At 48.3% G+C, this 24,507-nt stretch overlaps 4 protein-coding genes across 5 annotated transcripts in view; 2 read left to right on the forward strand and 2 right to left on the reverse strand.

Annotated features, from left to right (window-relative positions):
- The window catches only part of ZNF282 (zinc finger protein 282), a 30,949-nt gene extending 24,821 nt beyond the window's left edge, over positions 1-6,128 (reverse strand). Inside the window, exons 1-2 of the mRNA XM_050785881.1 lie at positions 5,849-6,128; positions 2,852-3,271 (exon numbers count right to left, since the gene is read on the reverse strand). Of these exons, the coding sequence (XP_050641838.1) occupies positions 2,852-3,271; positions 5,849-6,013 (585 nt within the window). The 5' untranslated portion in view covers positions 6,014-6,128. The remainder of the gene's footprint in view (positions 1-2,851; positions 3,272-5,848) is intronic.
- ZNF425 (zinc finger protein 425) overlaps positions 1-24,507 on the forward strand; it is a 370,402-nt gene that overhangs the window by 277,829 nt on the left and 68,066 nt on the right. The window lies entirely within an intron of this gene.
- PDIA4 (protein disulfide isomerase family A member 4) overlaps positions 1-24,507 on the forward strand; it is a 415,254-nt gene that overhangs the window by 221,782 nt on the left and 168,965 nt on the right. The gene's annotated exons all lie outside the window — the stretch shown is intronic.
- ZNF398 (zinc finger protein 398) overlaps positions 19,336-24,507 on the reverse strand; it is a 31,418-nt gene continuing 26,246 nt past the window's right edge. For both annotated transcript variants that reach the window (XM_050785840.1, XM_050785841.1), the window contains exon 6: positions 19,336-23,439. In XM_050785840.1, coding sequence (XP_050641797.1) covers positions 22,286-23,439 — 1,154 coding nt within the window. In that variant the 3' untranslated portion in view covers positions 19,336-22,285. The remainder of the gene's footprint in view (positions 23,440-24,507) is intronic.

Raw genomic sequence — 24,507 nt, forward strand, 5'->3', positions numbered from 1 at the left:
CGATGGCGATGGGAGTGGAGTGGTGAGGAGTGGCCAGGTTGTGGATATATTCTGAAGAAAACTCAGGGTATTTACTAATAGATTGGAAGCAGGGTGTGAGAAAGAGAGGAGACAAGTATGACTCCAAGGATTTGGCCTGAGCACTTGAAAGGATGGAACCATCCGTCATCAACGGAGATGAGGACAACTGCAGGTAGAACAGGTCCCAGGCAGGTGGCCCGCAGTTCACTTTGGACATGTTAAATCTAAGACTTACTGACATCCAAATGAATTAATAGGTAGGAATGTGAATCTGGCATTCCAGAAAGAAAGCTGGGCAACATATAGAAAGAAAGGGGGCAGGGGAGAGAAAGCATCTGTTTGGGAGGTGACAGCATACAGACTGCTTTTAATCCTGTGAAACTAGCTGGGCGCGGTGGCTCACGCCTGTAATCTCAGCACTTTGGGAGGCCGAGGCAGGTGGATCACCTGAGGTCAGGAGTTCAAGACCTGCCTGGCCAACATGGTGAAACCCCATCTCCACTAAAAGTACAAAAAATTAGCCCGGCATGGTGGCAGGTGCCTGTAATCCCACCTACTAGGGAGGCTGAGGCAGGAGAATCACTTGAACCCCGGAGGCGGAGGTTGCAGTGAGCCAAGATCATGCCACTGCACTCCAGTCTGGGTGACAGAATAGGACTGTGTCTCAAACATAAATAAATAAATAAATAAACAAAAAATAAAGACTGTGAGGCGGGATGCAGTCATGAGGGAGGAGAGTGAATAAAGAGCAAAAGGCCAAGACAGCAGTCTGGCCCACTCCATGCATTAGAAAGCTGGCCAAAGGAGGCAAAATTGGCAAACAGTGAGACAGAGCAGCTGGTGAGGTAGGAAAAGAATCAACAGAGAGAGGTGTCCCAGAAGCCACAGCAAGGGGTTTCAAGGAGAGACTGGTCACCTACACACAATGCTGCTGATGGGGCAGGGAGGATGAAGACTGAGAAGCGACCACTGGCTGTGACACCACAGACATCATTAGTGTGCAAAAGCCTGATCAGAGTGCGTTCCAGAAAGATCCAGTTACCAATCAACTGGAATACTGAGAATAGAGGAACATGTGAAACGAGACCACAGGGGACGCAATCAATGGAATCCAGACAATGAGATGCAAAACAGGACAGATGGCCCAATTCATTCCAGATAAACTGAAAGGAAAAATAATAGATGGAAGAGATGCCTGTAGATTAAAAAAGACTTAAGAGACATCTCAAACACAATGTGTGGACATTACTTGAATCCTAATTCAAACTAAAAAAAAAATTTTTTTTAATTGTAACAACTGAAAATCTAATCACTGACTAGATAGTGATCTAGGCTGAAGCTTTTACTATGGTGTTGGTGGTAATAACATTGAGGTTATCACTTAAAAAAAAAAAGAGTCCTTACTTTTTGAGCTAATACTGACGTATTTGCAAAGGAAATGATTGATGTCTGGGGTTTGCTTCAAAATAAAATGCGAGTGGGGAAGTGGGCAGGGATTTAGAGGAAACAAGACTGGCCAAGAGTTGGCAGCTAATGAAGCTGGAAGTTGGGTACATGGGGACCCATTATACTATTCTATCTACTTTTATTTGAATATTCTATAATAAAGAGAAGTGGAAAAGGGAGGGAAGGAGAGAAAATGGGGAAGAAATAATTGGAGATAACAAGTATAGACAATTCTTTCAAGGGATTCTGCTCTAAAGAGGAGTGGAGAGGCCGGGCTCGGTGGCTCAAGCCTGTAATCCCAGCACTTTGGGAGGCCGAGACGGGCGGATCACGAGGTCAGGAGATCGAGACCATCCTGGCTAACACAATGAAACCCCGTCTCTACTAAAAATACAAAAAAATTAGCCGGGCGAGGTGGCGGGCGCCTGTAGTCCCAGCTACTCGGGAGGCTGAGGCAGGAGAATGGCGTAAACCCGGGAGGCGGAGCTTGCAGTGAGCCGAGACAGCGCCACTGCACTCCAGCCTGGGCGACAGAGCGAGACTCCGTCTCAAAAAAAAAAAAAAGAGGAGTGGAGAAATGAGGCACCAATGCAGGTAGATGCAGGGCCCAGGGAGGTTTTCTGTAAAAGATGGAGAGCAGGACAGAACAGTCACATGCTGGTGGGAACAGCCCGGCAGAGAGGGGAGAACTGATGACTCAGAGGAGAAAGGAGAGAGACGCCGGGGTGACCTCCTGGGTGGGCAGGGGACGTCAAGCCACAGGAACAAGGGAAAGCAGAGCCTGTGGCCACCGAGCAGCAGACGGAAGAACAAGCTGGCTGAATGTGGACGCCTCTTCTGAGTGACTCCGTTCTCTCAGTGAAAGGAAAAGCAGTGTTGAGGATCCGGGAGGAAAGCAGGAGAGGGAATGGAATAAGAAACAGAGTGTGTGTTCTGAACTTTAAGAAGGGCCCCCCTGAGGTCAGTGACCATGACTTGAAAGCAATTCCAGGCAGCCTGGTTTGAGGTGCAACTCCAGCCACATTCCGGTGAGCATATACCAAGGCAGCCAATGACACATGGTCACTGGTAAGTGTCAAGCGGGAAAACCCAGGAGTGAAGAGCTGCAGGAACTTGCAATCAGACAACTCAGAGGAGTCCAGGAACAGTGAGAGCAAAGACTCCCAGACAGAAATGCAGACTATGGGGAATGAATGGAGTGAGCCTTGCTGGGGTAGAATGTTCAAGACCAGGTTGTTTCAGTGGAAACAGGCTTTAAGAATATTGAAATTGGAAAACAGGGAGCCAGAGAAGTTTATGAGAAGGGCTGACAAAATGAAACCAAGGATTTTATTCACCTGTGCTGTTCCTCACCTCCATCCCTGCCCCGGGGACCGCCACATACCTTGGGGGCTTCCCCCTTGCTGCCCGGGGGCAGCCGCAGGACCCAGAAGTTCCTGTTGCGGAGCAGGTTCTCCAAGTTCTCCAGCCGCCTCTGCAGCAGCCCGTACTCCTGCAGCAGGGTTCCCAGCACAGCCCACTTGCTCTCCATGTGGTTCCCAAATTCCACGGCCGTCTTTTCGCAGTCAGCCAGCTTCTTCTCGGCTGTCCCTGTGCGCCCCTCCAGGTTCAGCAGCTGGCTGGCCTGGGCATCCACCTTCCTCTCCACAGCCTGAATGGCAGCCACCACAGTCCAGAGTGAGATCTCTGCTGTGGGCAACTGGGGCTCTCGCATCATGCGGTCGGGGAAGACAGGTGCCCTATCTGGAAAGGGTGGGAACTGAAAAGGCATCGGCCGCCGGGCGTCCATGTCCCATTCTTGAGCCTGTATGCGGAGGGAGAAAGTGACAACCCAGGATGAGACCTTGTGTGAGTGGGGGAAGTCAGCTGGGAACACGGGTCAACTAATCAAATGCTACATGTTGTCTTTCTTCTGCCAAGCCCCCGTAATTCAGGATACACTAATTCTCCCAGCAATAGATATCCACGCCCACCCACCCACCCAACTCACCACTCTCCCATCTCCTGCCTAGGTGAGTCAGGCTGGTCACTAGTTCACCCACATTGACCCTTAGCAAGTTAAGGCTGTGACCCCTGCCTAAAATGTCACAGGCCACTTTCTCTGAATAGACCAACTGATTTCTTCAAGAGCTAGGCTTAATGACGAACTTCGTATTTGCCTAGTGTTTTATGTTTCCAAGAACTTTGATGTAAGTTATCTGACGCTAATCTTCTCAGCAATCTCTCAGCAGGTTAGGGCAAGAATGATGATCTCTGCCTTAAAGATGATGAAACTGAAGCACAAGGAGGCAGCTGGTCACTCCGCAGCACCTCCCTGCACTGCCAGCTGGGGCAGCTCTAGGTGCTGCAGGTAACAAAAAACACATTCCTGGCCAGGCGTAGTGGCTCACACCTTCCCAGCACTTTGGGAGGCCAAGGCAGGCAGCTCACTTGAGGTCAGGAGTTTAAGACCAGCCTGGCCAACATAGCGAAACCCTGTCTCTACTAAAAACACAAAAATTAGCCGGGCGTGGTGGTGGGCTCCTGTAATCCCAGCTACTCGGGAGGCTGAGGCAGGAGAATCGCTTGAACCTGGGAAGTGGAGGTTGCAGTGAGCCAAGATGGTGCCACTGCACTGCAGCCTGGGTGACAGAGCAAGACTCCGTCTCGGAACAAACAAACGAACAACCAAAAAACCCACCAGATTCCTACCAGGGCTGCGGTCAAGGGAAAGACGGGAGAGCCTAAGCTAGGGCAGAAAAGCAGCTTCCCCCCTCCATATACAACTATTGTTTCATAAATATTTTCCAAATTGAAAATAGGTTCACTAAAAAAGGTCACTCATTAAAGGTGAAGAGGCGATGTCCCTCACACCCAAGAGGACCAAGAGAAAGAAAAACTCCTCCGGGACCCCTCCTTGCTTCCTGGGGAAGGGTGCCCCATGGCCTGGGGACTCCCCCTTTTATCTTCCAGCACAGAGCCCTCACCCCAGAAGGGTAGACTAATTGGTGCAGTTGAGGGCTGAGACCTATGGCTAAGAGGGGCCGGTTGCGGCTGGTGACAGTTCACTGGTCATCTGGGACCTGGTGTCAGACTCAGGGCTCACTGCACCGCATGGGCTGGCAGCCGACTCTCCTTCACACCTGGGACAGGAGGAGGTGTCATTTTCTGTCCTCCTGATGGCTGCTGAAGAGGCCCTCAGGCTAGGAAAAGGGGAGGCCTGCTGCTTGGGGCGATCTGGGCAGACCAGCCCCCCTCTCTGACTCAGAGCAGCCCCAGCTTCCTGAGACCTGCTCTGGGACAGGGCAGAGTGGAGAGCAGGGCCCTAGGATTGCCAGGCCCTGCTGAGTAAGAGGTGCTGGTATTTCCATCAAAAGCACCCATTCCTCCATCACGGAGGCTCCACTCCGCCCTAGCCCACAGAAGGGGACAGAGTCCACAGTAGAAATTAAGAAAGTCCCGGGGCCCAGTTTAGTTTTCTCAGGTTTGAAGCCCTAACTCTGCAAATGATCAAACACAGCACAGCAGCTCCTGGCTCCCTCGTTAGCACCCGGCTGTGCTCACCCGGTGGTGAGAAGAGGCGCCCCTGAGGAGCCCAGCCCCAGGGTCGGCCCAGAGACTCTTCCCTGGAGAAGCTCTCAGGCCTCTCTGAGATCCACCTCCCCTGGTTTTATACCCAATTCTGGAGCACTGGTTCTGCCCACGGAGATCATCGATGAAGCCTGAAGAAATGCCTGGTGCTACTCTCACCCGGCAAAGACCCTGAGCTCTGCGACGAGGCAAGGGTTCGGGAGTCTTAAAAGCTGCCCAGGCCATTCCAACATGCGGCCAAGTTTGTCAACCGCAGCAAAGACCCCAAAGTCACCTCTCCATGGCCCCTTCCCTGGATCACAGCTGGTGCAGGGGAAGAGTGAATTACTCATTACACTTGGTGAAAGGTGGTAATCAAACATTTTAAAAATCTCTCCGTCAGATTGGCCACCGTGTAAACACCAACGAGGCATTCACTCCAGCGGCCGGGCGGAAGCACTGCCCTCGAAGCCCTCCGCCGGCCGGGCGCAAAGGGAGCCCCGAGCCGGGGCTCAGCCACCGGGTCAGAGCTCCGCCAGGTCCCGGAAAGGACTGTCCCGGCCCCCGCCCCGCGGGGCCTCCGCACTCGGGCCCGGCGATCGCTGCTCCGCGCCGCGCGGGCCAGGCCTGCCGCTCCGGGCCTGCGTCGGGCCCGCTCCGCCCTGCCCGCCGCGCAGCCCGGCCGTGCCCCGCCCGCCTCGGGCCTCGTCTGGGCGCGAGAGCTGGGAGGGCGCCGCAAGGCTCCCGGAGGACGGCGCGGCCCGGTCCCGCGGCCCAGCCCGCGCCCCGCCCCCACGGCAGCGCGGCCATGGCGCCGGCGGGGCTCTCCCACCTGCATGGGCGGCATTCCCTCGGCCATTTCCCCGCGCAACGCCGGCTCCTGGTGGCAGACCTCCTCCGGGGGCAGAGCCTGGGCCCAGCTCCAGCTCCCGCTGTCCAGCCCCAGGCCCTGGATGCCCAGCTGCTGAGGCTGCGGCCGTGTTGACACAAACTGCATCCTGGGAGTGCTGTTCCCCGCTCGGGCCGGCCAGGGAGAAGAAGAACGTTTTCCAGGCGCCTTCCCCCTCTCCGGGGCCGGACAGCTCCATCTACAGCCCGTAGGAGCAAACAGTCCCCTTCGGCGGCGCTCCCCGCCCCTCCGCAGCCCGCGCGCCAGCCAATGGCCTCGGAGCTCCTGCCCGCCTGCGGGGACCGGCCGGGGCCACTCCCGGGCTGGGGCCGCCGCCGCCCCAAAGCTGAGAGGCAGCGGCCTGGTCCAGGGGTCAGGCCCCCTCAGTCTGGGATGGCCGACCTTAAAGACCCAAACTATGCGAGGACCTGGACTGTGGGCTTGATTACTGTTAATTCTGCAAATGTATTGGGCATCCTGGGAGAAAATAGTGCCTGACCCTTTTGAAAATTTTGCAAGAGTAATTCTGTCTTCAGACACTTTCTTCTGGCCGTCTGCCTTCCCTCACTCCTTTGCAGACTTTACCTCCCACTCCCCTTCTTCCCAGTCCAGATTTACTTGGTCCCATCCCAGAGCTTTTGCACTGTTATGGATGATAGAGAAGTGATTCATGCTGAGGTGTCAAAAAAGGGCTGAGCTCTTTCTCCCAGGTAAGGTGCAGTGCATTTTAACACTGGCCTCTTCAAACACCTTGAAATTGGGTTGGGCGCGGTGCCTCACACCTGTAATCTCAGCACTCTGAGAGGCTGAAGCAGGAAGATGGCTTGAGCCCAGGAGTTCGAGACCAGACTGAGCAACATACTGACACCCCATCCCTACAAAAAATAAAAATCAGCCGAGCGCGGTGGCTCACATCTGTAATCCCAGCACATTGGGAGGCTGAGGCAGGCGGATCAACTGAGGTCAGGAGTTCCAGACCAGCATGGCCAACATGGTGAAACCCCGTCTGTACTAAAAATACAAAAAGATAAGCCGGGCGTGGTGGCATGGGCCTATAATCCTAGCTACTCGGGAGCCTGAGGCAGGAGAATCGCTTCAACCTGGGAAGCAGATGTTGCAGTGAGCCAAGATCGCACCAGTGCACTCCAGCCGGGGCGACAGAGCAAGACTCCATCTCAAAAAATAAATAAATAAAATAAAAAATAAAAATTACCCGGGCATGATGGCTCATGCCTGTACTCCTAGTTACTCAGGAGGCTAAGGTTGGAGGATTGCTTGAGCCCAGGAGTTGGAGGCTGCAGTGAACTGTGATCGTGCCATTGCACTCCAGCTTGGGCGGCATAGAAAACATCCTGTGTCAAATAAATAAATAAATAAACCTTTAAATCGGGCAGGCATGGTGGCTCACACCTGTAATCCCAACACTTTGGAGGCCAAGGCTGAGGCCAGCAGTTTAAGACCAGCCTGGGTGACACAGCAAGACCCCTTCTCTACAAATAAAACCCTTTAAGGGCAGGTCAGTGTCACTTTGAAACATCAGGCCAGGTCAGAGGAGGAACCAAGGAGAGGCCAGTGTAAGCTGACAAAGATGGAGGTGGGGAAAATTCAGTCATTCCAAATGTATTTATTGAACACCTACTGTGTGCCAGGTACTGTTTAGGAAGAGGGTGAGCTTTGCGGTTGCATACACCCGAGTTTAAATCCCGAAATCACCACTCACTAGCTATGACTTTGAGCAACTTACTTAACTTCTCTGAGCCTCACTCTCTTCATATATAAATGAAGAAAATATTGGCAACTCTATTTTAATGTTGTAAAGTTAGATGAGAATCGTGCCTAGCACATAGTGAGCATTCTGCAAAGATAGTTACCCCCCAAAGGTGTTTTTGTAATTATTCTCAAAATAGTATTTACTTTGTTTTCCTAAAGGACCAGTCCCTGTCTTGTTAAGGCAGAGGTCTCTAAGGCCCATCACCCTGTGTGGAGGCAGACCTGCTAGTACCTTTAAGTTCCACTGCACTTCGTAAAATAAAGGACATTATTGGCCTACGTGAGACATGTGCTTAGAGGGCCATATCCAGAAGAACAGTTACCAAGTACTTTCTCTGCTAAGCACACTTCCAGGACACAGAAATGAGTACTTCACAGACTTAAGATTATCCTCAAGGAGCTTATAGGCTAGTAAAGTCCACACTCCCAGAAGTCAGTGATTTCCTTCCCTGCTTCCTGGCCCTGACTGTAAACATCACGTCCACTTTTATTAGAGGAACCAGGCAAGTCAAGTCTGAAAAGCTCTAGGCAAATTCATTTCCACCAGCGAGCCACATTTCAGAACACATCTTCTGCACTACAGAGTAGCAACTATCTTTCCTCTTTCCTAGAGGTGATAAAGGCAGGACTAGGTTAGTCCCAAACATTTATGCTATCTTTTCAGTATAAAGCCTTTAAAATGACTTGTGTTCCTAAGCACTTAACTAGTTATAACGATGTCCCTTGTTACACAATAAGACATCACTGTAGTGTGTCTACTTCATTTCTCCTTCACGGAGGGTGGACTTTCATGCAGCCATCAACACTTTCACCCTTTAGCCCAGAGCTAGAGGTCCCATTCATTGTTAAGATAATCACAGCACTTTCGGAGGCCAAGGCGGACAAATCATGAGGTCAGGAGTTCGAGACCAGCCTGGCCAATATGGCGAAACTCCATCTCTACTAAAAATACAAAAGTTAGCCGGGCAGGGTGGCGGGTGCCTATAGTCCCAGCTACTCAGGAGACTGAGGCAGAAGAATCACTTGAGCCCAGGAGGTGGAGGTTGCAGTGAGCTGAGATCCTGCCACTGCACTCCAGCCTGGAGACAGAGCAAGACTCCATCTCAAAAAAAAAAAAAAAAAATATATATATATATATATATATATATACACACACACACACATATGGGCAAAGCTACTCAACTCAAATAGAATTTAAATGCACAGGCTTCATTGTACTTGCATTATTTTATTTTATTTATTTTTGAGACAAAGTTTCACTCTGTCACCCAGGCTAGAGTGCAGTTGCTCAATCTCGGCTCACTGCAACCTCCATCTCCTGAGGTCAAACAATTCTCCTGCCTCAGCCTCCTGAGTAGCTGGGATTACAGGTGCTTGCCACTATGCCCAACTAATTTTTGTAGTTTTAGTAGAGGTGGGGTTTCACCATGTTGGCCAGGCTGGTCTCAAACTCTTGACCTCACGTGATCGACCCGCCTCAGCCTCCCAAAGTGTTGGGATTATAAGCATGAGCCACCACACCTGGCCACTAACATTATTTTATAACCACCAAGCCTAGCAACCACAGGCCATAAAAGGCCGTAGTGGATACCAGCAGGAAGGTAGTGAAGGGAGTGATTAAGGAGAACGTCCCAGAAGGAAAACAAGCAGGGAATGAGGAGGAAGCTGCTGTAGCTGCATAGGCTGTGGGCCCAATTACAGGTCCTTCCATGATCAACCGGCGGATGAGACAGAGAGATCCCCAAGAGTGGGAGAGATCCTGCACTGGGAGAGGTGTCCAGGCATAAAACTGATTTCCAGGAATCACTGGGTGACTAGGAGACAGTTATCTAATGTACTGAGGAGCAGAATGAGCAACTGAATAAAGTGGATTATAAATGCCACGTATCACAGTTAATACACGTTTCTTATTAGGGAAGGACCCAGGCCTGGCCCCTCAGTCTCTCAGGTGGGAACTGATTGCTTTTCATCTACACCCCTAGAAATTGTATTGTTACTGCTCTGGACAGGATATCTGAAGTGATAGATGCTGAACTAAAGAACACAGGAGAGGCCAATGGAGAGGAGATGCATCAACGCCAGAACATTTATGTCTACTATTTCCTAAAGATTTCTGGTGTTCTGCGTCTTTTCAACAACTGCAATAAAGCTTTATTTGAGGAAGAAAACTTCTAGACTAACTGTTAGCTAAGTGAAGAGGGTAACCAAATTTGCACTCCTATCTTGGTTTTTCGCCCCATGCCTAATTTAATGAGCAGGCTATGAAGTACCAATGTGGTCACCGGGATAGGGAAAGGAAGGCAGCTCAGCTTCTCAGGCTTCCTCCGCCACTGGCATGTCTCTGGTCACAGTTTTCCACCTTCATTTTAGGACACTGTGCCTAGTTATGCCAACCTCCAAGGAAGAGCAACTCTTTTTTTTTTGGAGACAGAGTCTCGCTGTGTCACCCAGGTTGCAGTGCGGTGGCAGTCACTGCAACCTCCGCCTCCCGGGTTCAAGTGATTCTCCTGCCTCAGCCTCCCGAGTAGCTGGGACTACAGGCATATGCCACCATACTCAGCTAATTTTTTTGTATTTTAGTAGAGACAGGGTTTCACCATGTTGCCCAGGCTGGTCTCGACTCCTGAACTCAGGCAATCTGCCCGCCTCGGCCTCCCAAAGTGCTAGGATGACAGGCATGAGCCACTGCATTGGGCCGAGCAACAAATTAGGTTACAATATCAGTGACAGCCTCAGTGTGATAAAAAATCAGAGACAGGGCTTTATGGAGGGGATGGGCACTAGGAGTAAGGTGACAAAGCCCCAGACCACTTAAAGGGGCAGAAAGTATTAATGTGGGGGTGGGGGAGAAATACAGTCAAATATTTTGTATTATAAAGTTTTAGGGCAATCTGCTCTTGCAAAGACATTTTTTAACATTTCTGCCCTTTACAGACCCACCTTTTGGCAACATTTTATTTCAAACTTAAACACCCAAACACATACACGTTCTCTTTCTCTTATTTCTGAAAATTTTTCCTTTACACATATGCAACGTTTGGAGAAAGTACTTTTTTCCTCTTGAATTCATTCTCAGTCTCCTTCAAATAAGCATTTCATTACCTTTACAAGTTTTGACTGTAGATGAGTAAAGTTGACTGGCTTCTCGTCAGTTCTTAGTGACTCCATGGTACCTCTCCACTGCTCAGGTAACTGAGCGTGCTACTAACATACTAACACAACAGACACCTAGGGCTTAGAAACCCTTTATGCAGATGACAGGTTTCATGTTGGTAATTGCTATATGTTCTCGTGAAGCTCCTCAGTAGACAACCTTTAAACCTTTTTTTTTTTTTTTTTTTTTTTGAGACAGAGTCTGGCTCTATTGCCCAGGCTGGAGCACAGTGGCATGATCTTCTCACTGCAACTTCCACCTCCTGGGTTCAAGCAATTCTCCTGCCCCAGCTTCCCAAGTAGCTGGGATTACAGGTGTGCACCGCCACCCCTGGCTAATTTTTGTATTTTTTCTTTTTTTTTTTTTTTGAGACGGAGTCTCACTCTGTCGCCCAGGCTGGAGTGCAGTGGCCGGATCTCAGCTCACTGCAAGCTCCGCCTCCCGGGTTTATGCCATTCTCCTGCCTCAGCCTCCCGAGTAGCTGGGACTACAGGCGCCCGCCACCTCGCCCGGCTAGTTTTTTGTACTTTTTAGTAGAGACGGGGTTTCACCGTGTTAGCCAGGATGGTCTCGATCTCCTGACCTTGTGATCCACCCGTCTCGGCCTCCCAAAGTGCTGAGATTACAGGCTTGAGCCACCGCGCCCGGCCTAATTTTTGTATTTTTAGTAGAGACGGGGTTTCGCCATGTTGGCCAGGCTGGTCTCGAACTCCTGACCTCAAGTGATCCACCTCAGCCTCTCAAAGTGCTAGGATTACAGGCATGAGCCACCACGCCCAGCAACCTTTCAACTTTTAAGTGCAGATTTGATTACTAAAAATGGCCGAAATTCATGTAAAATAAAGTCTAGTGCTCATAAAGAAACATTCTAGTTCTTCCAAATTCAAAAATAAGGTAATAAAACCAAGTGCTGGCCGGGCGTGGACTCACGCCTATAATCGCAACATTTTGGGAGGCCGGGTGGGCGGATCACCAGGTCAGGAGATCGAGACCATCCTGGCTAACACAGTGAAACCCCGTCTCTACTAAAAATACTAAAAAAAAAAAAAAAAAAAAGAAAAAAAAATTGCCAGGCGCCTGTAGTCGCAGCTACTCCAGAGGCTGAGGCAGAAGAACGGCGCAAATCCAGAAGGCGGAGCTTGCAGTGAGCCAAGATCGCGCCACTGCACTCCAGCCTGGTCCACAGAGCAAGACTCCGTCTCAAGACAAAAAAACAAACAACAACAACAAAAGTATTATTGTTAAATCCAAGTTGGTAAGGATGTCACTAAAGTCCTTTTTTGCTCTTCACTAAACTGCTCTTATGAGGAGGTACTAGCCTCACCATTCTGGAAGTTAGTTAGGTCTACAGCATAGGTATGGGGTACCAGTCTCATCTGTGCTCACCTGGTCCTGCCAACTGCTTTTGAATCAGAGGCTCTGGACACAGCTCTGCAGTCTGAAGTGAATGCTGCTTTTCCCACTGACTCTAGAGCTCCTAACTATTGAGGTCAGAACTTTTTCAACCACCATTCCCATAGTTTTATATCCTTCTGAGTCCTGCCTCTAGAATCAAATTATGACTTCCCATTGTGGATTCAAAGACCCTTTATTAATCTCCAATCCACAGCTCCCTGCTCCAATAAAGCAGGCTAAGTAGCCATTTCCAGTCCAATAATTCACTTTCTGTCTGATCTTCTATACCTTGTAGGCACATTAAAATCACTTGGGGGAACTCAAACACAAAACATCCAGGCCTCATCACACACCAATTAAATCATGCCATGGTGGGCCTTGGCATAAATATTTTTTTGAGCTCCCCAGGTTATTCTAAAGTTCAGCCAAAAACAAACTAGTGCAACAGAATCTTCCTCCTACTCCTCATCTCCTTGTCTCAGCCCCACAAGATCCATCTGGGCAAATAAACACCCTAAATGACTACTTTCTTAGCTAATAACATAAATATGATTGGTGTAATTATTCTTGCTTTTATCCTGCTCTTTACTCACTGAGGGTGGCTTGTAGGTATCGTCTTATACAATTTTTTAAAATTATAAACTCAAGGCCAAGAACTGACCTGATGTACATAGATTGATGTATATCCTTAATTTTGAATCCTGCTTGTTTAGTCAACTCTTTCCAGTAACGTGCCTGCCTTCCTGATGTTCTAATTCTTCCTATACATACAAGTGGTTATCTTACAAAAGTTGCTGCTAGAGCTAAACACACTATACATGTAAAACTAATTTTTTCGCATTAAATTTCTTCATCTCTGTCCATGCATACTTACACTTCTCCTATTGCTCCCCAAATTGCAATCTTGGGCTAGCTTCTCATCATAGGCAAAGCAAACTGGAAACAAACAACTACTGCTTTTTTTTTTTTTTTTTTTCTACAAGGTCTCACCCTGTCACCCAGGCTGGAGTGAAGTGGTGCAATCATGGCTCACTGCAGCCTCAACCTCCTGGGCTGAAAGGATTCTCCCACCTCAGCCTCCAAGTAGCTGAGATTACAGGAATGTGACACCACACCCAGCTTTTTAAAAATTTTTTGGTAGAGATGGGGGTCTCACTATGTTGCTCAGGCTAGTCTCAAACTCCTGGGCTCAAGTGATCCTCCTGCCTCAGCCTCCCAAAGTGGTGGGATAACATGAGTAAGCCATCACAACCGGCCTCTGCCCAGTCTTGAATGAAGAGAAGCGTCAGTATGACCCACGATATTGGTTTTTTTTTTTTTTTTTTTTTTTTTTTTTGAGACAGAGTCTCACTCTGTCGCCCAGGCTGGAGTGCAGTGGCCGGATCTCAGCTCACTGCAAGCTCCGCCTCCCGGGTTCACGCATCCTCCTGCCTCAGCCTCCCGAGTAGCTGGGACTACAGGCACCTGCCACCTCGCCCGGCTAGTTTTTTGTATTTTTTTTTTTTTTTTTTTTTCTGAGACGGAGTCTCACTCTGCTGCCCAGGCTGGGGTGCAGTGGCCGGATCTCAGCTCACTGCAAGCTCCGCCTCCCGGGTTTACGTCATTCTCCTGCCTCAGCCTCCTGAGTAGCTGGGACTACAGGCGCCTGCCACCTCGCCCGGCTAGTTTTTTGTAATTTTTAGTAGAGACGGGGTTTCACCGTGTTAGCCAGGATGGTCTCGATCTCCTGACCTCGTGATCCGCCCGTCTCGGCCTCCCAAAGTGCTGGGATTATAGGCTTGAGCCACCGCGCCTGGCCTAGTTTTTTGTATTTTTTAGTAGAGACGGGGTTTCACCGTGTTAGCCAGGATGGTCTTGATCTCCTGACCTTGTGATCCACCCGTCTCGGCCTCCCAAAGTGCTGGGATTACAGGCTTGAGCCACCGCGCCCAGCCGATATTGTTTAACTGGTTAACAAAGGAATTCTCCTGCAACTACTATATCAACACTGGCTTCTTATGCCTGAAATATAGACTTCAAAGCACTTCAAAATCTTTCCTGCCAGGTGTGGTGGCTCATGCCTGTAATCCCACCACTTTGGGAGGCCGAGGAGGGCGGATCACCAGGGTCAGGAGTTCAAGACCAGCCTGACCAACATGGTGAAATCCCATCTCTACTAAAAATACAAAAATTAGCCAGGGGGTGGCGGGGCTGTGCGCGCCTGTAATCCCAGCTACTCAGGAGTCAGAGGTAGGAGAATCGCTTGAACCCCGGAGGCAGAGGTTGCAGTGAGCTGAGATCACACCACTGCACTCCAGCCTGGGCGACAGAACAAGACTCCATCTCAAAAAAAAAAAAAAAACTTTCCTCATTTGATCTTCACAACACCTTTGTAAACTGGGTATTATCCTCACATTATGAATGAGAAAACTGAAAGCAAGGTTAAAACTCTGGTCTCCTGACTTGCTTTCCAGGATCTTTTTCATGACAATAATCCTTATTCTTACAAAAACATTAAAAATGCTTTACGCGGGCTGGGCGCGGTGGCTCACTCCTGCAATCCCAGCACTTTGGGAGGCCGAGGCGGGCAGATCACCTGAGGTCAGGAATTCGAGACTAGCCTAGCCAACATGGTGAAACCCCATCTTTACTAAAAATAAAAAATTAGTCAGGTGTGGTGGCTCACGCCTGTAGTCCCAGCTACTCGGGAAGCTGAGGCAGGAGAATCTCTTGAACCCGGGAGGCGGAGGTAGGAGTGAGCCGAGATCACGCCACTGCACTCCAGTCTGGGCGACAGAGTGAGACTCCATCTCAAAAAAAAAAAGCTTTACACAATTGGGTGTGGTGGCTCTAATCCCAGTACTTTGGGAGGCCAAGGCAGGTGGATTATTTGAGGTCAGGAGATTGAAACCAGCCTGGCCAACATGGTGAAACCCCCATCTCTACTAAAAATACAAAAATTAGCTGGGCATGGTGGCAGGCACCTATTATCCCAGCGACTTGGGAGGCTGAGGCAGGAGAACTGCTTAAACCTGGGAGCCAGAGGTTGCAATGAGGTAACACTGGGCCACTGCACTCTAGCATAGGCAACTCCATCTGAAAAAAAAAAAAAAAAAGTTTACACAAAGAGCTTTACATTACACAAAATTTATAGGGAAAAGTAATCATTGAATTACCCAGCACCCTAGCAAAAGAATTACTTTGTTTTCCTATGTTTTGAAAAAGTGAATTAAATGTATACTTTCTATTTAAAACAAAATTTTCTACTTTTGCTAGAACTTTTTCAGTTTGTGTAGCTTTGGAGTTATAATAATATGGATAGAATGAGACTCTTTAGTCTGTAAAAACACATACCTCTCCAAGATGTTTATACTGCTGTGCAGAACAATCACTCAAAAGGGCAGAATCTAGGAAGAAACCAGACAAGGAAAGAGGACCCAAAAGTAAAATCTTAAATTCTGTAATTTTAGAATTGAAGGGTCTTTTTTTTTTTTTTTTTTTTTTTTTTTTTTTTTGAGACGGAGTCTCGCTCTGTCACCCAGGCTGGAGTGCAGTGGCCGGATCTCAGCTCACTGCAACCTCCTCCTCTCGGGTTCACGCCATTCTCCTGCCTCAGCCTCCCGAGTAGCTGGGACTACAGGCACCCGCCACTTCGCCCGGCTAGTTTTTTGTATTTTTTAGTAGAGACGGGGTTTCACCGTATTAGCCAGGATGGTCTCGATCTCCTGACCTCATGATCCGCCCGTCTCGGCCTCCCAAAGTGCTGGGATTACAGGCTTGAGCCACCGCGCCCGGCCTTTTTTTTTTTTTTTTTTTTTTGAGACAGAGTCTCGCTCTGTCACCCGGGCTGGAGTGCAGTGGCCGGATCTCAGCTCACTGCAAGCTCCTCCTCTCGGGTTCACGCCATTCTCCTGCCTCAGCCTCCCGAGTAGCTGGGACTACAGGCACCCGCCACTTCGCCCGGCTAGTTTTTTGTATTTGTTAGTAGAGACGGGGTTTCACCGTATTAGCCAGGATGGTCTCGATCTCCTGACCTCATGATCCGCCCGGCTCGGCCTCCCAAAGTGCTGGGATTACAGGCTTGAGCCACCGCGCCCGGCCTTTTTTTTTTTTTTTTTTTTTTGAGACAGAGTCTCGCTCTGTCACCCGGGCTGGAGTGCAGTGGCCGGATCTCAGCTCACTGCAAGCTCCGCCACCCGGGTTCACGCCATTCTCCTGCCTCAGCCTCCTGAGTAGCTGGGACTACAGGCGCCCGCCACCTCGCCCGGCTAATTTGTTTTTTGTAGTTTTTAGTAGAGACGGGGTTTCACCGTGTTAGCCAGGATGGTCTCGATCTCCTGACCTCGTGATCCGCCCATCTCGGCCTCCCAAAGTGCTGGGATTACAGGCTTGAGCCACCGCGCCCGGCCTGAAGGGTCTTTTCCCCAACTCTGACAATCCTAATCCAGAAGAAAGGACTTTATATTACCATGTTGTTCTATTTTCACATTAGAGATAGGAAAATGAGATCTTTGTAAAAGGTAGTTTGCCCCATACAAGTAGAGAATGTCAAGCAAGGACCATCATCCACTTTTTAACTCCTACTTCTGGTGACCTTCCTACTATACAATTATTCATTGAGCAACCATGTGCCTAAAAGCATGTGGCATCATGAGGAATACAAAATAATACATGGCCTCTGTTCTTGGGTAGCTTAGGTTTTAGACCAGTTCTAAGATTTTACAGTAAATACTGGTTTTGCTAATAAACATAAAGCCGCATAGCTCAATGAGGTTTTATCAAATATTTTATGTTTTTTTTTTTTTTGAGATGGAGTTTCGCTCGTCACCCTGGCTGGTGTTCCGTGGCGCAACCTCGGCTCATTGCAACTTCCGCCTCCAGGGTTCAAGTGATTCTCCTGCCTCAGACTCCCGAGTAGCTGGGATTACAGGCACCCGCCACCACGCCTGGCTAATTGTATTTTTAGCAGAGATGGGGTTTTGCCAGGGTGGCCAGGCTGGTCTCAAACTCCTGACCTCAGGTGATCCGCCCGCCTTGGCCTCCCAAAGTGCTGGGATTACAGGCATGAGCCACCGTGCCTGGCCTTTATCAAGTGTTTTATTTGAAATGTAACCTGGCAATTTTTGAGAACACTGCAGGACACTGCTTTCGAGACATCTCTGGGCTATAATATCTGCCGCCTTTGACGGGAGGTTGGTCTTAAGGGTAAATTTTTTTTTTTTTTGAAGAGGCAATTTAACCAAGTTGAGCAAAATCATTGTGTATGTGTGTATACATATATGATTGTGCCAGTTACTCATTTAAAAAGAAACTAAAACAAGGCCAGAAGGGAGGAATAACATCCTAGAAAGTGACAAATGACTCCTGCAGGATACGTAAACTGAACCTTCTAGATACATAAACAGAACCTTTCGTATTGTTTTCTGCAAGAAACAATATGCTCTGGCCCGATAGTTCTGCAGAGCAGCCTCCGTTCTTGGCACCTTCACTTCAAGTTCAGCCCGGCTTTATGACCCCCCATCTGGTTGGTCCTGTAAAATCTTTCCTGATAGCTGATACTGAACACCTCCTGTCAGGGTCCTGTTTTAAACACTACATAGGTTCCCTCCTCAGCCTTAACACCTCTGAGACACAGGTATTGTTATTCCTATCTTACAGATAAGGAAACTAAGGCTCAGGATGGTTAAATAACACATCAGTTATCTTACTTATGATGTCAGGACTTGAATCGAGGACTCCAGAGTCCCTGCTCATAATCATTAAGCTGTACTAACATACATGATGTATTGTTGTTAAGGCTCTGCACACTCCCTGCCCCCACCAATCTGATCTATCTTGTCTAGTCATGACAAGCAGTTCTCACGTATTTCTTTAACTGAAGAGTTAAATTGCATGGTTTCTCTCAGGAGCACTTGATGGGCTAAGAGTTTCTCCTCCACACTTTCTGTTGGACACCTTATCCTTCCCACTGATCCATTTTACTTACCACTTTTGAATCTTAAGCAAACCCTCTTTGGAGCTGGCCTGCAGTTCTGATAGCAGACTGATGAAAGAAAAGAGTAACATCTTTTGCTTTTAAGAGTCTGAAACATTTTAAAACAAAGAATGGGCCAGACACAGTAATCCCAGCACTTTGGGAGGCCAAGGTGGGCGGATCATGAGGTCAGGAGTTCGAGACCAGCCCGACCAACATGGTGAAACTCCATCTCTACTAAAAATACAAAAATCAGCCAGGTGTGGTGGTGTGTGCCTGTAATCCCAGCTACTCAGGAGCTGAGGCAGGACAATCACTTGAACCCGGGAGGCAGAGGTTGCAGTGAGCTGAGATCACACCACTGCACTCCAGCCTGGGCGAGAGGGCCAGACTCCATCTCAAAAACAAAAACCAAAAACAAAGAACGGCCTCTGTGTATAAATCCTGTGAGAAATGACTGCTCCTTTGCTACAGATTAAGAACCGGAGCTAGGCCAGGCAAGGAGGCTCACACCTATAATCCCAGCTCTTTGGGAGGCCTTGGCAGGAGGATCACTTGAACCCAGGAGTTCAAGACCAGCCTAAGCAACATGGCAACACAGTGAGACTTCTCTGAAAAGAATTTTTCAGCAAAAACAAACAAAAAACCAAGACTAAAGAGAACAGGGTTAGAAATATCAATAAGGCCCAAAGAAAGAAAAAAAAATGTATTTAGTGACATCAGAGGTCCTTGTCCATAAGAAAATTGTCTGGGAAAGATGCTTTTGCTTGTGACTACTGAGCTGCCCTCAGGCAGCCACTGAGGATGCTTTTTGTAGTTTAAGAAGCTAAGACATGGGAAGAAGGGCGGGTGTCCTATCCCTCCTCAGAGAAAACCTGAGCAGAAATTTGGGATTTCCATTCCATTTGGAATGAGGTCCTTTCTCTCTCTTTTTTTAATCAACGAGGCTTTTGTGGACTGTTACTACCTAGTAAGTCACAGGGTCTGGTCCTGGTTGAGACAGGCATGAACATTTCTCAGATATGCTCAAGAGAAGCCCAGCAGAGCCCCACACCTTTCCCCCAATAGGAACCTTGCACACTTTATTATTAATGAAAAGGGAAGTAGGAGTTTCCAATACTAAATGGTCAGCAGAAAAGGAGCAGGGCCATCTTCTTTCACTTTCTAGACAATCAACCAACTTCCATTTATTTTCACAACTGTGGCTAAACCAGAGGTTCATCCAATGGTGACAATGAAAAACCTAGTAAGCAAAGAGTAAATCTGGTTATAGTCAACACCTGGATCTACTCTAAGGGAATGGTGCTTATGTGTAATAGTGACAACTTCTTGGTCCAAAAGGCTGACAGATGAAGAGCACGTTTCTGGGGTTTCCCCTTTCCAATCTTCTCTGGTCATGACAAGCAGTTCTCACATATTTCTTTAACTGAAGAGTTAAATTTGCATGGTTTCTCTCAGGAGCACTGATGGGCTAAGAGTTTCTCCCCCACACTTTCTTTTGGACACCTTATCCTTCCCACTGATCCATTTTACTTATCCACTTTTGAATCTTAAGCACTCTTTGGAGCTGGCCTGCAGTTCTAACTGATAGGGGACTGATGAAAGAAAAGAGTAACAGTTGAACTCTCTACTTTATTCCTGGGCTAAGGATTAGTATCACGCCTGCTTCCATCTCTCTGAGACGGCCTCACACATCCTCTTTCATTCCGTTTTAGGGCTCTTGCTTCATTTGTATTTGAGTTCCTTTCAAAAGGGACTGTGGGATCTATCTGCAGCACTTCAATCCACAGGTCTCTTTCATTAATAAGCTGTGCTCTTGGCAAATCTTTGAGTAAAAAAGTATTTAAAGTGTTACCTAGTCCCACATCTCACCTACTGTAGGAGTCCCTCCTCCAGCATACCCTGGCAAATGCTTGAAATCCATTCAGAAAAGGAACTCAGCACCTAGACAATACTTTGGCTCTTCTCCCTTTTCACTGGGGAAATCAAGGTGCAAACTAGAGCTAAATCTCACATTCAAGTTCATAGTGGGTTGCCAATGAAGCCAGAACCCTGGCTTAGGGATTCCCAGAACCCCTAAATCTTCCCATGGTATAGGTCCAGATTCTGGCTAGAAAGCTCTTAATCCCAATATGCTACGGTACTGCCCATCATGTCTTGTTCTGTGTTATTGGGCTTTTCCACTGTAAGTTATGACAGCAGGCACACATTTCTTGTGTCTCCCACGGTCCCTGGTATTGTGAATGTCACAGAGCAGATGTTTTGTAAATGTGATTATCCTACAGAGCAACATGTTCAGACACAGCCTTCCCAGAAGCCAAGTTAGCTGGGCTAACACCTTTTCCTAGTGTTGTTATGCATAACTAGAGAGAGTGAAGGTTGGGCTAGGTGATAAGCAAAAAATGGGTCCTTCCCTTATCACTTCATCAAGAAAATATCCTGACTAAACATTTCCAGACCTTGTTCTAGGCACCTCAGGAAGAAGCAGAGGAAACAAGAGTATAGGAATGAACATTTTCTGCCCAAGATGTAGGACTTCTGCATTCTGTCTTCTACCTCAGGCTTCCAAGTGGGAGTCAAACAACAAATCAAATAAATTTTAGTCAAGTTTCAGCAGGAATTTATCTGCTTTGATTTTGCTGTCTTATTTAGCTTTGCCTGGACAGAAGCCAAAGACAGAGACAGAATTTTGGCGGGAAAAGCAATGTATCACAAGATTTTTTTTTGAGTAACTCCTAGAGGCTCACTTTTTTTCCTTTCAACAGCCTCATTTTGCAGATGAAAATTTGAGATCCATAAAGGAAACAGAACTTAGGCCCAGCTGCAAAGCCACTTAGCAGCAGACTCAGATGCTCCCAGGTGATTAAATCACCCCAAGAAAAGAACGAATGGTAGTCAAAGCCCCTAAAAGCAATACAGGCAAGAACAAACTGTTGTTGTCTATGCATGGTGCTTAGTTCTCAGTGATCTAGGAAGTTCCTCAATCTGTCCACTGTCAATGGGATACAGCCAGATAGGGTGAACATACACTCTCTCTGATGACTCAAGAAAGCTGCATTACAATACTGTTATCATCTCACTACTGAGGATGAAGAGTTCACTTTCTGGAAGCTCCATGCTTCCGGAAAGTGCTGTGATCTTTGTTGTTGATGATTGTCAAGAATATCACACACCAGGAATGGAGAAGCCAACTTACTGGCTTGGAAAAGATAAGGAAGAATTGGATGTGAACGACTCTCAGAACATGGTGTAGGCACAAATTTTAGGCCGTTCTATCATTGTTAAGCCAGCTATTTCTCTGAGGTCTCTAGCTTTTAAAGCTGGGACTGAGAAAACTGTTGCCAATTTTTTAACCAGGACTTTGCCAAAGGTTTCTAGCACTTTAAATGGCAATAAGAGCCTGTTTCAAATCAAGCCAGTATAGTTAAGGAATGTTCTCCTTAATAATCTTTTAAAGTCAGATTTCATATTCAACCAATATTAAACAAAAGGTACGTGAAGAATTAATCTAAGAAACCTAGGCAGGCAGTCTTGAGTTACCATGTTTCAGGGAAAGGTAGCCACAGAGGCTTGTGAACAGATCTTGGCTGGTTTTCAGACAGGAGGCAGCAACATCAACAGTGGCTTAAGCACTTTCTCCAACAACCATCTTAGCTATCAAGGAGCTATTAAAGGGCTTTATGGTTAAACATTCTCATGCCTCATGATGGGCTTCCAGTTTTGGAGACTCTTCCCATGTACCTGTCTCTACCTAGAGACATAATCTACTATCAACCTGCTGTTCTCTGAGAACAAGAGAACCAGAGGTTAAATCCTGCTTTCCAACCTCTCCACAATATTCTTGTAACTTCTGCTTTTGTTGTATCTTTGAAAAGATGGAGGTCCTGGGCCCCTTTCCAGGTCTTTCTGGGTTTCAAAATGTGGTATTCTTGTAAGTGTGTGAAATTCCAAACCACAACCATGTCTCTAGTCAAGTGTATAGGACCCCAAATTCAGTGATGTACCAGGTAATAATTACTGTGGGTGTTGGATGGGGCTCACAGACTTTCTCTTGGATTTTGTACCCTACTGTGAGCATATACAACCATGAAGCCACAGAGATTTGGATTTACAAAACTCCCCCTCCACTCCCTTCCCCATACCACTGGTTGGCCTCTAGACCTTCAGTGTTGACACTCAGGCCAGAAGTTTCAAGCCCAGTTATGAGGGGACCTGGTGGGTCGGGGGGCTGACCCGATGGGTCACTATCACCGCCACAGCCTCCATTGTGGCCCGAACGCAGGTGGTCCTTGAGTGTCTGCTTGTAGCGGAAGCTCCTGCCACAGTAGGAGCAGGGGTAGGGCCGCTCCCCGGTGTGGATGCGCTGGTGTTTCATGAGGTGGTGCTTGCGGATGAAGCTCTTGCCACAGTGAGGACAACTGAAGGGCCGCTCGCCCGTGTGCAGCCGCCGGTGGTTCAGCAGGTGCTCCTTGCGCATGAAGCTCTTACTGCAGTCAGTGCAGGGGTAAGGACGCTCGCCTGTGTGGATCATCTGGTGACGGATAAGGGCCGAGTGGCCGTTGAAGTCAATGCCACACTGAGGGCAGGAGAAAGGGCGCTCTTGTGCATGACCCCGCTGGTGGAGCAGGAGGCTGATTTTCAAGCTGAAGCTCCTGCCACACTGGGCACAGCGGAAGGGCCTTTCGCTTGCATGAGCTCTCCGGTGGCTGGTGAGTCGAGCTTGGTCAGCAAAGCGCTTGGGGCAATCAGGACAGGGGAAAGGACGCTCAGTGCTGTTATGGACCCGAAGATGGTAGGTAAGTCTTGATGGGTGAGTAAAAGTCCTGGCACAGTGTGGGCAGGTGGGGGGCGTCTCACTGGCATGGTCCTGGGAGGTGCTGCTGAGGTCCACCTGTGGAGTAAAGTGCTTAGGGCACTGGGCACAGGGTAAGGGGTGCTCAGTAGCATGGCTACATTGGTGGGTCAGCAACATGTCTTGGCTGAGACTCTTGCCACAGTGGTGGCATGAGAACACCTGCTCGCCAACTGGAGGTGGGAGGGGATAGCTACCCAACTGAGTAAAAGTCACTTGTCCCTCAGAGGCTTCAGGCAGGTCAGTGGCTGGACGTCCAAAAGGTGTCATGGATGTAGACTGCTGGCTTTTGAAAGCCACATCTGAAAAAGCATCCTTTGCTGTTGCTGGTGGAGAAGAGAAAGGGACTGGAACTTCAGGGCACAACGAGGATCTAGCAAGGCCTTCAGCTTTGATGACAAGCTCTTCATCTGAAAGAAAAGACTCCAGAGTTATACCTATCAATAACTGTCTCACTAGCAACTCTCATGCATTCCTACCCAGCTCTAACAGATCACTCCAAGCTCTCAACTAGCTCAGGTCAGAAACTCAGCAGAAGGTTGCAATAATAACCAAGACAACAGTGGTCTCTGTGACAAATCATCAGAGAAATGAAATGAAATTTTAAATTTATTTTATTTTATGACAGAATCACGTTCTGTCGCCCGTGATGGAGTGCAGTGGCGTGACCTTGGCTCACTGCAGCCTCCACCTCCTGGGTTCAAGCAATTCTCCTGCCTCAGTCTCCCAAGTAGCTGGGATTACAGGTATGCACTACTGTGCTCAGGTAATTTTTTTTTTTGAGACCGAGTCTCGCTCTGTCACCCAGGCTGGAGTGCAGTGGCGCAACCTCGGCTCACTGCAAGCTCCACCTCCCAGGTTCACGCCATTCTCCTGCCTCAGCCTACTGAGTAGCTGGGACTACAGGCACCCGCCACCACGCCCAGCTAATTTTTTGTATTTTTAGTGGAGACAGGGTTTCACCGTGTTAGCCAGGATGGTCTCGATCTCCTGATCTCGTGATCTACCCGCCTCGGCATCCCAAAGTGCTGGGATTATAGGCATGAGCCACCGTGTCCAGCCATGCTCAGGTAATTTTATATTTTTAGTAGAGATGGGGTTTTTACATGTTGACCAGCGGTCTTGAACTCCTGGAGTCAAGTGGTTCACCTGCCTCAGCCTCTCAAAGTGCTGGGATTACAGGCATGAGCCACCACACCCAGCCCTCATCAGAAAATTTAACATTGTACCTCTTCTGTGCTATCTGTTAAGAAACAGAAAATCCTTGGCATCAATCTTCCCAATGTCACTTTCACCATATTTTACCTCTACTCAAGAACTTTCTCTATTGCCTGTTGTGACAAAGCCTAAAATCACATAATCATCTATTCCTATTTCTATCAGATCAACCCATCACTGTGGTCAGCTGTCTCTTTACGTCCCCTGAGAACAGAGTACACATTTCTGCTATGCATCTTTACTTATTCTGTCCTCCCTTT

This window comes from Macaca thibetana, chromosome 3 (assembly GCF_024542745.1).
Source record: "Macaca thibetana thibetana isolate TM-01 chromosome 3, ASM2454274v1, whole genome shotgun sequence".
NCBI lineage: Eukaryota > Metazoa > Chordata > Mammalia > Primates > Cercopithecidae > Macaca > Macaca thibetana.